At 39.7% G+C, this 15,513-nt stretch overlaps 2 protein-coding genes across 2 annotated transcripts in view; both read right to left on the reverse strand.

The window, feature by feature from the left end:
- Positions 1 to 7,264, reverse strand: part of polr3b (polymerase (RNA) III (DNA directed) polypeptide B) — a 35,028-nt gene extending 27,764 nt beyond the window's left edge. Inside the window, exons 1-9 of the mRNA XM_033636098.2 lie at positions 7,097 to 7,264; positions 6,726 to 6,758; positions 4,993 to 5,049; positions 4,833 to 4,897; positions 4,626 to 4,701; positions 1,233 to 1,333; positions 923 to 1,014; positions 708 to 825; positions 262 to 370 (exon numbers count right to left, since the gene is read on the reverse strand). Of these exons, the coding sequence (XP_033491989.2) occupies positions 262 to 370; positions 708 to 825; positions 923 to 1,014; positions 1,233 to 1,333; positions 4,626 to 4,701; positions 4,833 to 4,897; positions 4,993 to 5,049; positions 6,726 to 6,758; positions 7,097 to 7,168 (723 nt within the window). The 5' untranslated portion in view covers positions 7,169 to 7,264. The remainder of the gene's footprint in view (positions 1 to 261; positions 371 to 707; positions 826 to 922; positions 1,015 to 1,232; positions 1,334 to 4,625; positions 4,702 to 4,832; positions 4,898 to 4,992; positions 5,050 to 6,725; positions 6,759 to 7,096) is intronic.
- A 2,510-nt stretch (positions 7,265 to 9,774) lies between these two features.
- On the reverse strand, positions 9,775 to 14,790 carry endouc (endonuclease, polyU-specific C). The gene is made up of 8 exons (XM_033634549.2): positions 14,658 to 14,790; positions 14,382 to 14,438; positions 14,184 to 14,283; positions 13,997 to 14,108; positions 13,768 to 13,889; positions 10,709 to 10,821; positions 10,391 to 10,541; positions 9,775 to 10,293 (listed from the first exon to the last, which is right to left on the reverse strand). Exons 1-8 carry the CDS (start codon positions 14,666 to 14,668, stop codon positions 10,018 to 10,020), a joined length of 942 nt encoding a protein of 313 aa, XP_033490440.1. The 5' UTR covers positions 14,669 to 14,790; the 3' UTR covers positions 9,775 to 10,017.
- Positions 14,791 to 15,513: the final 723 nt, after the last annotated feature.

Raw genomic sequence — 15,513 nt, forward strand, 5'->3', positions numbered from 1 at the left:
TCAGATGAAGTTACTTTGGAAACAAACAAGAGATTTTGCTTCATCCCCTGAGGCAACAACATCCAAACATATCTAGCTGTCTTGTAGCTCCCCCTACTGGATGCTTGGTGTCATTTAGCCATGTCATCATCAACAGCCCTGTTACCTTCAATGTGAGCTCATTCTTGTTATGTTATTCTTATTTCATTATGATGCCTGAATGTTTTCTGCTGTCGTCTTGATGACACATGAATAGAAAAGATAAAGATTTTTTTTAAACACCTTGAATATGATGGCAATTGGAGCGTCCTCCGACAGCGTGTTGTGTCTCAGGTAGAATCTGCCTTGTTTGACGATCATATTAGTTCTGCTTTTCTTCTCATGAGTGGAGCTGGAGTAAAAGACAAGATAAAAAACAAAAACAGCTGATGAGGAAACAGAAGGTTTGACAAAGACGGACAATAGTTACACAATAATATGAGAACTGTAAACTATCCATCCATTCATTCATTATCTGTAACCGTTACTCCTATTTAGGCTCGTGTGGGGGCTGGGGCTGATTCCAGCTAACACTGGGCCAGAGGCAGGTACACCCTTGTCTACATCCACACTATCACAGGGCTGACACATACAAAAAGACAACTGTTCACTCTTATATTTACAGAAGCCACCGTGCAGCTTAATGTTCCCCTGTCACTGAATGTTTAGTGGAGATGTTGTTGCAGTACCTGGTAACTGAGGCTCCGACTGCTCCCTTCCTGTCCTGCTCCACGATGATTCGATTCTTGGACAGCTGCTCTTGGATCAGAATGACTTTCTCCTGACCTTTTACTATGAAATAACCCCCTGTGAAGAAATATGAGATACAAACCACTCTTGTGAAAATGAACTGATAATAATTAGCCTGTGTTACTGCTCTAAGTCTGTGTCATCCTTTGTGTACCTGGATCCAGAGGACATTCATTGAGTTTAGAAACCTCCATGGGAGTTTTTCCTGTGAGAACACAGTTTGAGCTTCGCAGCATGATTGGCATCCTGAGAAAAGCAGAGTTAAATACATTAATAACACATTATACTGTATATGATTGTCAAATGGTGAAGAGTTAAGTAAAAGGAAAGCTGTTTTAAGTTTTGAGATGTTAGATCTGATGAAATGGCTTTTTGGTTTGTAAAGTTTTGACTATGGAGGTCACAAATTAAGCCATCTGGACAGGATGTGACACTGAGAGACACAAAAAAACAAACTATGATACCTTCCTATGGGCAGTGCATTACGGATGATTCTCTGACTGCCACGAGTGTACTCTATGTCCACTGTGATGGGCGCTGAGTAGGTCATGTCTCTGAGACGACACTGGAGACAAACAGGAATGCTGAGTGAAATATTCTGTTACGTGACATCATCATATGTCAACACATTTTTCCCTTAATTATAATCACATATCCCTGTCAAGGTTCAGATATGCCCAACGTTATTCGTATATGGATATGGACGAAGCCTTCTGTCTGTACTCTTACTTTCATTTAGTCTGTGTTTGTGCACAACTTCTGAAAGTTTATAGATTTGGATGGAACAGAGCAGTACCACTAGAAATCGGGGTGTTGTGTATTTCAAGTGGGACACGGCACTAGGACCTGACAAAGAAATTTTAAAAATGGCAACACACAATGAATCAGTAACATAGTGAAAAGAATTCTCCGTCCACATGTCGCGATGTATTTAAAGGGCCAGTGTGTAAAATGGGTTGAAAACCGTTGAAAACAGTGACATCAGTGGTCAAATTCTAGATTGCAGGGCTCACTTGCTCACCCCTCCCGTCGGGTAAATGACGGTGGCCTCGTAGGGACAAAAAGCCTTGCGCACGAGTTTTTCAGGAGTAGGTCAATCTAGCGACAAGGTGAATATTTATTTAGAAATCTAAACCATGTTACGATATTGTAATGAATCCCTCACGAGCAGGAGACCAGAGGAGCGTTCGGGAAAAAGGCCAGTTTATTTGAGCACTCCAGAAACTCCGGTAACACTCCAGGGGGTAAAAGACTCCGTCCCAAACTCTGACTCTTCTGGCGTAACACACACACTTAATACACACATAATCGTTTACCATACTAAGTGGGGACCCCCTCCCTCTCTGCTCCACCAATCTCCAGCCCGCACACTGACTGACAGCGTAGCCGGTAAACAGAGCTCAGCTGTTTATTTAGCCTAGCGATATCTCCGGACTATAGTAGCTGCAATGGATGACTTTGAACACATCCAGAGCCATACCTGTTTGAGCCAGAGCACACAGATGAGGAATTCCATGTGTTTGATGCTGAGCGGGTGAGAAGAGAGGCTGAATGCACAGAATGGGATTCGGTGCTACTGCTACCATAGTTGGGAGATATATCATCAGGAGGAAAAGCGCCGCAGAGAGTGCATCACAAGGAGTGAAGTTGCGTCTTCTTTTCCTCGCAGATGACGGTTCGGGTTCATTCTCTCCTGTTGCGTGGTAAGTGTGGTCCATTCGCAAACTTTATAACTAAAAAAACTTTTCACTACTCTCTATCAACGAACTACTAACACTCTCTGTTGTTTCCTCCTCCTTCTTCCTTCCTCCTGCTGTCTTTGTTGGTTCATTTATACACGCGAAACGCGTTCTCTGGCTGGCTGGATTGTCCACTTGGGCTGCCTTACATACAGCAGGTAAAATAAATATTGAACACGTCACCATTTTTCTCAGTAAATATATTTCTAAAGGTGCTATTGTCATGAAATTTTCACCAGATGTCGGTAACAACCCATGCAATCCACACATGCAAAGAAATCAAACCATAGATGTCCACAAATTAAGTTATGTGTAATAATGTGAAATGACACAGGGAAAAAGTATTGAACACATGACGAAAGGGAGGTGCAAAAAGGCATGGAAAGCCAAGACACCAGCTGAAATCTATCAGTAATTAGAAAGCAATCCTGCCACTTGTCAGTGCAAATTAATATCAGCTGGTTCAGTCCCAAATGATGGCCTATAAAAAGGTGTCTCATTACCAAGGTGTCACACAAGAAGCATCTCATGATGAGTAAAACCAAAGAGCTGTCTCAAGACCTTCGCAACCTTATTGTTGCAAAGCATACTGATGGTATTGGTTACAGAAGGATTTCTAAACTTCTGAATGTTCCAGTGAGCACTGTTGGGGCCATAATCCGGAAGTGGAAAGAACATAATTTCACCATAAACCGGCCACGACCAGGTGCTCCTCGCAAGATTTCTGACAGAGGAATGAAAAGAATTATCAGAAGAGTTGTCCAAGAGCCAAGGACCACTTGTGGAGAGCTTCAGAAAGACCTAGAATTAGCAGGTACAATTGTTTCAAAGAAAACAATAAGTAATGCACTCAACCACAATGGCCTGTATGCACGCTCACCACGCAAGACTCCATTGCTGAAGAAAAAGCATGTTGAAGCACGTTTAAAGTTTGCTGCACAACATTTAGACAAGCTTGTGAAATACTGGGAGAATATAGTCTGGTCAGATGAGACCAAAATTGAACTCTTTGGATGCCATAATACACACCATGTTTGGAGGTCAAATGGCACTGCACATCACCCCAAAAACACCATACCAACAGTAAAGTTTGGAGGTGGGAACATCATGGTGTGGGGCTGTTTTTCAGCATACGGCACTGACAAACTTCATAAAATTGAAGGAAGGATGAATGGAAAAATGTACCGAGACATTCTTGATAAAAATCTGCTGCCATCTACCAGGATGATGAAGATGAAATGAGGGTGGACATTTCAGCAAGACAATGATCCCAAACACACAGCCAAGGAAACTCTCAATTGGTTTCAGAGAAAGAAAATAAAGCTGCTAGAATGGCCCAGCCAATCACCTGACTTGAATCCAATAGAAAATCTGTGGAAAGAACCAAAGATCAGAGTTCACAGAAAAGGCCCACGGAAACTTCAAGATCAGAAGACTGTTTGTGCGGAAGAATGGGCCAAAATCACACCTGAGCAATGTATGCGACTAGTTTCTCCATACAGGAGGCGTCTTGAAGCTGTCATTACCAACAAAGGCTTTTGTACGAAGTATTAAATAAATTTCAGTAAGCGTGTTCAATACTTTTTCCCTGTGTCATTCCATTTTATTGCACATAACTTTAATTTCTGAAATTATTTATTTTGGTTTCTTTGCATGCGTGGATTGCATGGGTTGTTACTGACATCTGGTGAAAATTTCATGACAATAGCACCTTTAGAAATATATTTACTGAGAAAAATGGTGACGTGTTCAATATTTATTTTACCCGCTGTACATGGCGGCGCAAGATGGCGACCTCTCTAAAGCAAGGCCCTTGCTATATATATATATAAAAGCATAATTATAAGGCTATGAAAACCAAACGAATTTTATTTTATAGCGATCATACACTTATATAAACATATTAATGGGTAGAATATTCAGATTCAGATTCAGATTGACAATAAACCATGCCAAATATTACACACTGGCCCTTTAATTTTCTATTGTCTGACAAATTGTTTCTAATAAAAAGTCTCTATTTTAAAAAAAAATATGCTGAACTACAGCTACACAAACTTGATTACCAATAATGGTTCATAATATTTTCTTTAATATAAGAAAACAAGCTGAGCTCACCTCATGAGGAGACACTGGTCTGGTAACATTGAAGCTTTCTTCAACATCAGGCATGCCAACGTAGATATTGAGGTATCTGAAAGAAAAATATTTTAATATATTCAAACCAAACCTAAATATAGAAGCTGTTCACAGACATACATGAAGCACATATCAGTGATACATTACTATCTGTTCATGCAAATGATGAAGGTTCGTGTGACTTACTTGAGGTACCACATGGGATCAGCATCACTTGTGATCTTCTCGTTCGCTTTCATTATTTTCTTTATCTGGAAAACAAAACATGAACAACATGAACATATCTACATGAAGACGCAGCTGCAAAAACTGTAACACATGCTCATGTTGGGATTCATGGTTGTACCTCTACATTGATGAAATAGTTGAACGAGTCGATGTGCTGCTTCACCAGTCCTTTCACCTGGAAACAAGATCGAACAATGGGTAAAAAACAAAAAAGACAGGAAAACTAAAAGAAGTGCAGAGTTAAAAAAGTTTGTAATGTGGAAACAATAAGAGGTGTGATAATATGAAATTCTGTGAATTCAAAGAAGACCTGAAGTTGGAAAAATATCTGCTTTGTAAAAACAGGAGGAAGGTCTTGACTATTTGTAACCTTCGAGTTTCTGATAGTAAATGTTCCAAAATGACAGAAAGATACAAAGTTCTGAAAAAGAATAAAAGGTTTTGTTATTTATGTAATGACATCCCCATCTGAGGCAAAAATACCATGTTTTGTTTGAGTGTAAAAACACAAACATTATGTAGAATAAGAAAAAGTATCTACAAAAACACTTTGTAAACCACACGTCCATCTTTAAACTTGTTATTGATGACAGATAAACCAAGGACTGCATGTAAACTACGTGCTATTTTGATGATGCTCTGCCTCTCTACAAAATCTATTCTGGTTGTTTACCTTTGTATTGCTGTCTTATAAATAGATTAAGTAAATCTAAATCTGATAAAAAAAAAAAACAAAACAACATTTTGTGACCATTCCTTTAAAAACGAAAAAAAAAAATGTAAATTACTGCTGAAATGTATCAACATACTTCCAGATCCACTGTCAATACCCATATGCTTGCACAGTGTTTAAAGAAGTATCTGTTCCTTTAATACATCCAGGTGTATGAGGCTATAGTACGCAAGGTTGCAAATCAATAAGCATAAGTGTTTTAAGGCAATATCAGATTTCAGTCTGACGTTGCATTGTTGTGCATTGCACAATACATTGCATTTCTTGATTTGTAAAACATCTGACACACAGCAAAAGGCCGCAAGGCCAGATTCGAACTTGGGTCGCTGCAGCAAGGACTGAGCCTTTGTACATGGCTTTGTTAAATGCTGTCATGCTGCAGGGATGTCCTGGCCTACATATCAAATTGTACAGACTTAAGAAAACATCTGTGCTTGGTACATTTCATTTTGATATGTTTTTCAATTAATATGAGAATAGTGATGTAAAAAATATCATTCTCTTTAATATCACAACAGGATGTCTACAGGTATCAGACACTAAAATTAAATGTTTTTTAAGACATTTTCAAGATATTCATTAACCAATTTTACAGTATAAAGTAAGAGACATTATTAGTTCATTGGTCGGTTTGAGGATTTGTAACATCACAAACTTTCACATAGAGGAGCTTGACTCATTTTGATAAAAAAGAAAATGAAAAGATGGATAAATTAAATTAGATTAAATGTTTGTGGGGATTAAAACCTTGCAATGTCAAATTTAAGACTTTTTAATGACTTTTAAGGGCTAATATTTCTAAAATATAATTAAAGACATTATAAGACTGTTGAAGGACCTGTAGACACCCTGCACAAATCCTATCGCCATTACAGTATCAGTCAAAATAACTGCAACTCAATATATTTTCAAAATCGTTCAGCCGCACTCCTCTGATTATTTTATCCATATATAGTTTGTGAGTTAACTTTCCAAAATAGTACTATTTTTCAATATAAATGGACATCACAGCATAAAATTACATATCATGTCATAACAGAATAAACAGACTTAATGAAGAATAAAACTCAGTAGATGTGTGTGATACACAGCAGGTGGATGAAGGAGTGTTCTGTTACCTTCAGGAAGGCTGGTAACAGTTTCCATTTTTCCTGTTAAAAAGACAAAAACACACATGAGGTTTTATTGGACTCTGTAGTTAACAAACAGTGGGGACAATTAGCTTGAAACACTTTTAATTATGTGACTGTACTTTAAGACAATGAGTTGTCAAAATGTCTTCAACCTGCAGTCTGACAGTTCCCAAAACAAACTGTAATTAAATGTGAGGCTCAAACCAGAACAAACTGACACAGTCTGTAGTTTAGCTTCATGTTCCTCTCCACACTGACCCTACAGCTGTTTATGTTTCTGTGTGCAGCTAGCCTCCATGTTAGCTCCTCTGTACTCGTGGTGTGAGTCTTTCAGTCTTTGTCTCCTCTGAACTCACCGCTACAGTGTTGACAGGAGCCGCCAGCTCCTGAGGAGTCATGTCACCAAACTCTCCTCCAAGTACCTCCATGTTTGTTCCTTCTGTTCACCTGTAAACACATAAAACACCGCTCATGCTGTCACTGTTGATGTGCGGCGGAAGTGGCACCAACATGCGACTCTCTCTTGTGTGTTACACTGCAAAACGTCCGTGCGGGCGGAACCAAAGAAAGTGTTCCGCTTATCGTAACATTCTAGTGCGGTAAAATCTAAACGTGTACATGTTTGTAGTGATGAGGTGTAACTAAGTACATTTACTCAAATAGGCCTACCTTGACGTATTTGACTACTTTTTTTTTACACTTCTCAGTGTTTCCATTTTTGTCAACTTTATACTTTCACTCCACCACAGTTCATTTGGGAAGGAAATATTGTACTTTTTACTACACTTCATTTGCTTGACACTTTAAGTCATTGGTTGGATGGATGCAGTACTATACTATTCATCTACCTATTAGTAGCCTATACAAATGTCGTAAATTTACCCTACATTGACAAACTAGAACATTAAAATGCAATATGTGTATGTGTTAGTGATAAAAACTATAATAAAATTTTATGATAATATAACACTGTGCGAGGAGCCTTTCTGCATATTAGTACCTTTACATTTAAAACTTTGAGTCGATTACATTTTTGCAGAAAATCCCCCTGTAGTTAAATTTAAGCAGCATTTTGAATTCAGGACTTTTAGTTATTCTTTACTCTTTTTTGGATCCACATGAGCTTCTGCATCCATGGTTGCTAACCCTCCTGGGTCCACATGAATTCATACAAACACTGGCAGAGCACAGACATAACATCAGACACACAAACATAACTAAAATCACATATTTAAAATCAGAGCTATCAAATATCAGTCACTTAACTAATACATGTACAGAGGTTATCAGACAAACTAGTTGGCTGAGTTCCCTAAACAAACTTATTTAACTTGTAGTGGAGTATTTTTAGACCGTGGAATTTTTACTTTTACACTGGCTTATCTGAGTACTTCCTCCACCACTGCATGATTGTAAGTATGATTATCTAGCAAGTGTCTATGAACGTCCAATTCATTGCACAACCAGAGGTGTTAAATTTAGACAGCCATTGTGATTTTAAAGTGCTGGTACTACTTGTGTATTACAATTTTGAGAGGATTCAGGGGCGTAAATATAGACAGTGCAGGCAGTGAGATTGCACTGGGGCCCCTGGGGTGGAGGGGCCCGTAAATAGACACCTTTGAAAAAACCTGTGTTCAAAGAATAATATTATTAATTAGAAAATGGTGCCATATTCTATATGTGTCCTCAAAAAGCAAACCTATCTGCATTATGGTTTTCTTTTCTTTAAAAAAAAATAGCCAGTGGCTATCTAAAACAAAATTATATGCTTTTTCTATATAAGCTATAAAATCTATAAATAAACTATAAAAACTAGTCAATTAAATGATTAATTTTCTTTGATATTTTTGTATGATTGTTGTAATATGTATGTTGATGTTGTCTAATGTCAAGTCTCTATGTGTGTCAAGACAGTACACATATGATAGTGTGCACTAGGGCCCGTCATAATAGTGTGCACTGGAGCCCATCGTATCTTCTTTACACCACTGTGAGGATGTCATCTCAACATCTCCTCCATGTTGAGTTTGTTGAGTCTGATGTTTCCATCTGAGTGGAGGTTTTGTCTCCCTACCTGTAGCACTAGGCGTTACAGATCTTCCTTTGTCTCGTCTGCTATTGCTTATCTTAATCAGCAGTGACCACTAACTGCCATGATTTAACCCTGACAGTGTGTGATACTGGATTATGTGTGTTATGTATTGTGCTGTCTGTTTTGTTGAACTAATGACTACTGTCCCTGTAATTGCCCCTCAGGTACATTAAACCTTACCTTACCTATCTTTTATGTACTGAACATAGCCATTAAATGACCAGTTTACCCAATTACAAAATACAAAAAGTATTGAAATGAAATAAAATGAAAAATATGTTGTCACTTGAGTTTGATTCAGTGTGAGACAGACTTCAGTCACTAAAATGAAGACATGAGGCTTGACTTAGACTTGACTGCTGTGAGACCTGACTTACTTCATACTTGAGTGATTCTCTAAAATCTAAAAGCAAAAATATTCAAGTCTCAAGTTTTTACCTGATAAAATCCCAGAACAACAAAGATAAATATGATTATGGCACTAAGGGAACTTGGTCTCCATTAAATATCTTATTATATTATTATAGTAACAGCATTCACAGATCTGAATGACTTACAGTTTGTGTTGCAATTTGCCTGTTAAGACTTGTGACTTGAGGTCTTAAGAGCAGCTTCACTCTGAGTAACCCACAGATCTCACTGCCAACTGTTATCATTTGAACTGCTTTCCAACAGAGTCTTTTTTTTTTAGCATTTTACATAATATATAGACCAGATGCAGCACTGACGTACTGGTCATATGTTAATGTAACACTCTTTGGGGGAATAATTCCTCACAGTTACTACTTTCAAAGATACTGGAGAATATTGTTGGTCATTTAAAGTTTATTATGTTATTGACACATTTACTGAAGAAAAGGATTTGAGTACTTCTTCCGCATACTTGGAAATTAATTCAGGACATCAGTGTAATGAAGCGATTCAAATGTATTACAGAGGTTAATTGAAAGCCACTTTATTTGCTGAGGCATAAACACACCAAATATTTGACTTTAAAAAGCAACAATTTCTTTCACTGAAGTAGCTTTTTATGACAAATTACTCAAGTTTACAGTGGTCTTGATAAAAAATAAAGACATGTTCACATCTATGTCCGTTTTAACCAAACCACAGGACATTTGTGCTTCAGATTCTTTGACATGAACATTATCAGGATCACTTTGTATCAGAAGATCCTCCTCCTCAGTGTGAGTGCTGCCTAACATGTCGGCTGTTGCTGCTGAGCAGCTTGGGGTACGCAGTCCCGAGGGAGCGTCCGTGTCTGATGACCACCAGCTCCATCTGACACTGGTCGATGTTGACCAGCACTGTGGTGCTCCTCTCTGTGTTCATGAGGAAGACGATGGTGAAGAGTGCCATCTCAAACTCAGGGCTGGTCCCAATGAAGGCGCTGCCGACGGGCTTCACAATACCGTGCCAGCTGAACTGGAGGTTCAGGACGTGGTCGTCTTGATCGGGCTGTGGACAGAAATATGTGAGCGTTAGAGTGAAGGAATAAAGACGGAGACAGCAGGCTGAGTTGTTCCAGAAAGATCTGATGAACTGTTACACTCACTAAGTCATGATCCCTGGCCTTGTAGCCTTTGTAGTCCAAGTGCGCGTTCTTTTCTTGCAGGTAAAACTGGATCCAGTTGTGAAAACCGATGATGTCCGTCCCAGATTTTGTCTCTCCAACAAACACATGCTCGAATCCACAGGAGTCCAGACTGGTGAATGTTTTAGTTCAGAGACACCACACAAAACAAACGATTACTTTAAAACAATTGACTTCATACTCAGTCATAGTGCATCCCTTGATTGCTTTCTGTACACACACTGATGCAATGATGGGTTCAACAAACAGATATGATGATGTGATGTTTGGAGATCTCACCCTGTGTTTCTCTGTCTGTGGTAGAGGTGGAACCAGATCAAGCGCAGCTGATTCTTAAAGAGCCTCACATTAGAGTTGGACTGTCCTTTAGTCACCAGGTACTGATGAGCCCGCTGTGGACACATCACATAAACATCACTGCAAACCCTGACTCCAGATCAGCTCTACTGCGCTGACTCAATACACAAACAGGCCTGCATGGACAAAAACATTTCAGGTCAAGCAATATTCATAAATATAATACTTTTAAACTTTGTAATACACTTTTTTAACTTCACATCTTTAAATCAGTCACCAGCAGCATCTACAATAACTAGGCCTCTTATGATGTAATACAATTGAGCAATTAAAACTTTGGACAGGAAACCAATAAGAGAACATCATTGCCATGTTCTTCAGAAACTAAATATATGTTATGTTTTGATTCTTTCATTAACTTTGCCTATTTCAAACTCATCCATAAATGCCTACATAATCAGGCTCCCCAGGTGATCAGTGACGGTGTGGTTCCACTTAGAGCTTCTGGCTCAATAACACGTGGAGCAGTCGATGAGAAATGTAAGGTTCCCCTGTGTAAGTCCTCATTTGAACAAACAGCTTTTTCTGTCCGTGGAATTAACATGTGGAATTATTTACCTGCAGAGCTTAAACTGGATCCTGTTTTAGCTCACTTTAAATTCAAACTGAAACAGCTTTTGAAGAGGAATCAGTTATACAGACATGACTAATTTGGTGCTTCCTATTCTGTGGTGCTAATTATGTATTGCAGTTTGTGTCTTGCATTGTTCTGTCTGTGTTTTTATTGTTGTTTGTACTTTGCATACTGTACTTTTCCATACTGTGTAAGAACCCTGAATTGTCCTCTGGAGAAGACTTTCATCCACTGCAACCCTCACATCCATCTAACAAACATGCCTTTCTTTCAAATACAACAAGTACTGCATGTCCACATTTTTCCACTGATCCTCTTTGGGGAGCACAGCTGAGGCCAACGCAGCATTCCACAGCTGCACACAGATGTTTCACATGTTTTTCTCTCTCTATAACATCCTGAGGTTGTGTGTTCAATGCCGCAGTGAGGCAGGCAGAGGCAAAACCCCCTCTGGAGTTCAGCTGCAGTCTCAAAAGTCTTAATATACACTCTTAGAAAAATGTCTTCCAAAAGGTTTCCTACTGAAGGGCTGCAGCTCTACCAAGACCATTAGCTTCTGAAAAAACTTTCTTGAAACAAGGGTTCTTCAAGCATGCTGTGTAAGACTAAGGGTGCCATGAAGAACCCTTTTCATCTAAGGCAGGGGTGTCCAAACTTTTTTTAAATAGGGGCCAGATTACATAATGTGACAATACCTAGGGGCCAGCTGCATCTCACATCACATCGCATCACAAACACAACTGTCGTCTGCCCTCGTTGTCGACTTCATGCTTCTTTGCTATGGCCATGTCTGCTACTGAGCAGGAAGTGTCAGCTGCTAGGTTATTTGCATGTTTACTGTCCGTTTATGAGAACACATTGGCTCCTCCTGTGTAGTTCCTACTTGGTGCGTGTCTACAGACTGTATGACAACTGTATGACTTGCTGATACACAAATTTTGTGTCAGGCCACATATAGTATATTTATGAGAAACAAGGTTCTAATTTGGAACAAAGTTTTGGTTTCCATCCCCACTGCACCACTGAAATAATACAGGCTATAGTAGTAGTGAATTCACAACATCTCCTCCACCTTAAAACCTGATTGTGAACCATTAGTGTTGTGGGTTGTTCTGGACCACATCAGCCGCTGCCCTTCAGGGACCTCATGAAGCCCAAGGCCGCTGGATGTGGTTTGTTTGGCACTGGGAACCAGTTATTGGCCTGCTAAACTGGAACCATGGCTAATGGGAGAGAGATCTATGGGTAATGTAGTCAACTTCTATTTTAGAGCCCTCCTGGGTGGGTACTAAATGAAACCCTTGGGATATAGAACAGTTCGTGTTAGGATACCCTGTGTGGGATCTAGATGAAGCCCTTGGAATGTAGAAGGGTTCTCGGTAGGACGCCCAAGGTGGGATCTAGATGAAACCCTTGAGGTATAGAAAGGTTCTTAGTAGGACACACAGGGTGGGTTCTAGATTAAACCCTTGGGATATAGAAGAGTTCTCGGTAGAACCATCTGGGTGGGTTCAAAATGAAACCCTTGGAATAGAGAAGGGTTCTTGGTAGAACATCTTGGGTGGGCTCTAGATGGAACCCTTGAGATATAGAAGAGTTCTTGGTAGGACACCCAGGGTGGGCTCTAGATGAAACCCTTGGGATATAGAACAGTTCGTGTTAGGATACCCTGGGTGGGATCTAGATGAAACCCTTGAAGTATAGAAAGGTTCTCAGTAGGACATCCTGGGTTGGTTTGAGATGAAACCCTTCTGATATAGAAGGGTTCTCGATAGGACACCCAGGGTGGGTTCTAGATGAAACCCTTGGGATATAGAAGAGTTCTTGGCAGAACCATCTGGGTGGGTTCAAAATGAAACCCTTGGGATACAGAGGGGTTCTCGGTAGAACCTTCTGGGTGGGTACCAGATGAAACCCTTGGATTGTGAAAAAGTTCTCAGTAGAGCCTAATAGGTGCATTGTTGTTAACACTCTTAGAAGGTGGAAAGGTGTTGGATTGAACCCCCAGAGAGGGTTGTAGGTGGAACCATTAAACCATAGAAGGGTTTTCTGTAGAACCTCTCCTAAGTGGTTCTGGGTGGTACCATTCATAGATGGTTCTAGGTACAACCATCTAGGTTGGGTTCTAAGTATTACCCTCTAACAGTGTTCCAGAAAAAAGAAAAGAAAAAAGTTTTACCAAGATGCAAAAATGGCTCTCCTATGGGGTAAGCAGATGAACTCTCTTTGGTTCTAATTAGCACCTTTATTTCTAAGAGTGTATGTTATACACATTATGCTCTTACTCTGAGGAGATTGAAAACAGACAGGTGTGAGGAAGGAGGACTTGTGCAACAGACACTGGTGACAGAACTGATAAATGCACATGGCTTCTTGGATGCAACTGGTTGTAACACGTCCAACGTACCTTCATGACGGCTGTCTCTAAGACGGCGTCTAGGAAGAGATTCATCTCTGTCAGCTCCTCTGTTGTAACTCGTTCAGCCACGCCTGTGGACCGCTCATAGTTGTCGAGGAGTTTCATGAAGCCTGCAGGAACAGAAATCCTATTTATCACAGTGAAGGCTGCAAATGAGCTCAAAGTCTATAGGCTCAGAAAGATGGAAACTATTTCTGTCTGTTACAGAGACACTTACGAGAGATGGTGGTTATGTTCTTCAGTTTGTTCTCATTGACATTGGAGAACAGAGGCTGTGAGGCGTGATCCTGGACGACATGGCTGCCCTGGGTTACAAAACCAGCTCTGCCCTGGACAGTTCAAAAAGATTATACGTTTGTAAAATCATAAGTGCAGTGTTGTCTGAATGAGACCATGCTTCATACCTGAACAGAGACTGTGTAGTCTGTCACAGGCGTCAGACGATTCACATCCAGGCTCCACAGCTCATTGAAAATATTGGATAGTTCCTGGTTTACAGCTGGTCTGTACAGTCAAGGAGGAGAAATACAGACAGCTGATAAATATCAGCAAACTCAGCAAACACAATAACTCATGAGAAATGTCCTTATAGGCTACTGTACCTTGATGCATTCAGTCCACTGAGAAACACAGTCAGAAGGACGAGGACTCCACAGAACCTGTACATCACACATTTAATACATGTTATATACACATCAGTGTGGAAATAAAATATTTAGTCTACTGACTAACAATAACGATAACAATAACGTTGTTGTACAGTCATAAAAGACAGAGTTACAAGCTGCAACACTGCGACCAAACTGAACTTACCTACAGGCATTAAGTTTATTTCCAGAGTAGTGTTTCTCAAAATAAATGAATAAATAAATACACACCTTGGAGCCATGATGTTTCTCGCAAACTTCCACTCCCAGAGCTCGGACTGCAGTGAAGTGCGCTCCTATCTGTTTCACTTAAAGTCCAGTCTCCACCCGCACTACATGTCCTGCAGGCGTTGAAGCGTGTGCCTTTACTGCGCATGTGCAGATCTGAACAAATTCGCTCAGACGCTTTAGTCGTACGGCCACCAGAGGGCGCGCTGTCTCATTGATTTGATAAGATAATCCTTCATTGATCCTCAGAGGGGAAATGCAGGTGTTGCAGCAGCACAGAGACAGAACTATGTACAAATAAATACTACTTTAAAAAAAGAAATAAATAAAAACAAGAGGCATACATAACTAGTATAGTGTAGAAGTAAAAATATAAACTGTACAAGAGCAATTAAAGACAGAGTTAAGAGCTAAAGAGACAAGTTAGGAGGTAAAGTGACACGGTATGACGAGTCTAGTTTATGTTAACAGTGTGCACCATAATAATTTATACTGTGATTAAGTAATACTTGTCAGTATTAATATAAAAAATAGAAGTACATTTGAGTGAATGATTCCTGGTTGTTTTTACACAGCTGTCTTACAGAGAAAGCATGGTTTGCAAATATCTAACATGAGCAGGCCTCCGACTCTGAGTCATTCTGCTCATAATATTCTCAGGCTTGTTGCTTGTTCAGCAAAGATGAATCTGTTTCTGGGGTGTGAACTCACATGTAGAGAGGAACAAAATGGGGTCTAAGGGTCAAAAAGGGTCTAAGGAGAGACAACATTTGTCCTGGATACAGGCAAGATGTGGATGAGTGAACAAACTGCAGAAAATATTTTCTCAATTTATTTTCAGTTTTGACATTTGTGTCAC

The sequence above is a fragment of the Epinephelus lanceolatus genome, chromosome 5, assembly GCF_041903045.1.
Source record: "Epinephelus lanceolatus isolate andai-2023 chromosome 5, ASM4190304v1, whole genome shotgun sequence".
Taxonomy (NCBI): domain Eukaryota; kingdom Metazoa; phylum Chordata; class Actinopteri; order Perciformes; family Serranidae; genus Epinephelus; species Epinephelus lanceolatus.

Coding starts and splice junctions, on each gene's coding strand:
- endouc (XM_033634549.2), bottom strand. Junction 10,822..13,767: donor TAGAGACAGCCGTCATGAAG/GTACGTTGGACG, acceptor ATGTGTCCACAG/CGGGCTCATCAGTACCTGGT. Junction 10,542..10,708: donor CACAGACAGAGAAACACAGG/GTGAGATCTCCA, acceptor AACATTCACCAG/TCTGGACTCCTGTGGATTCG.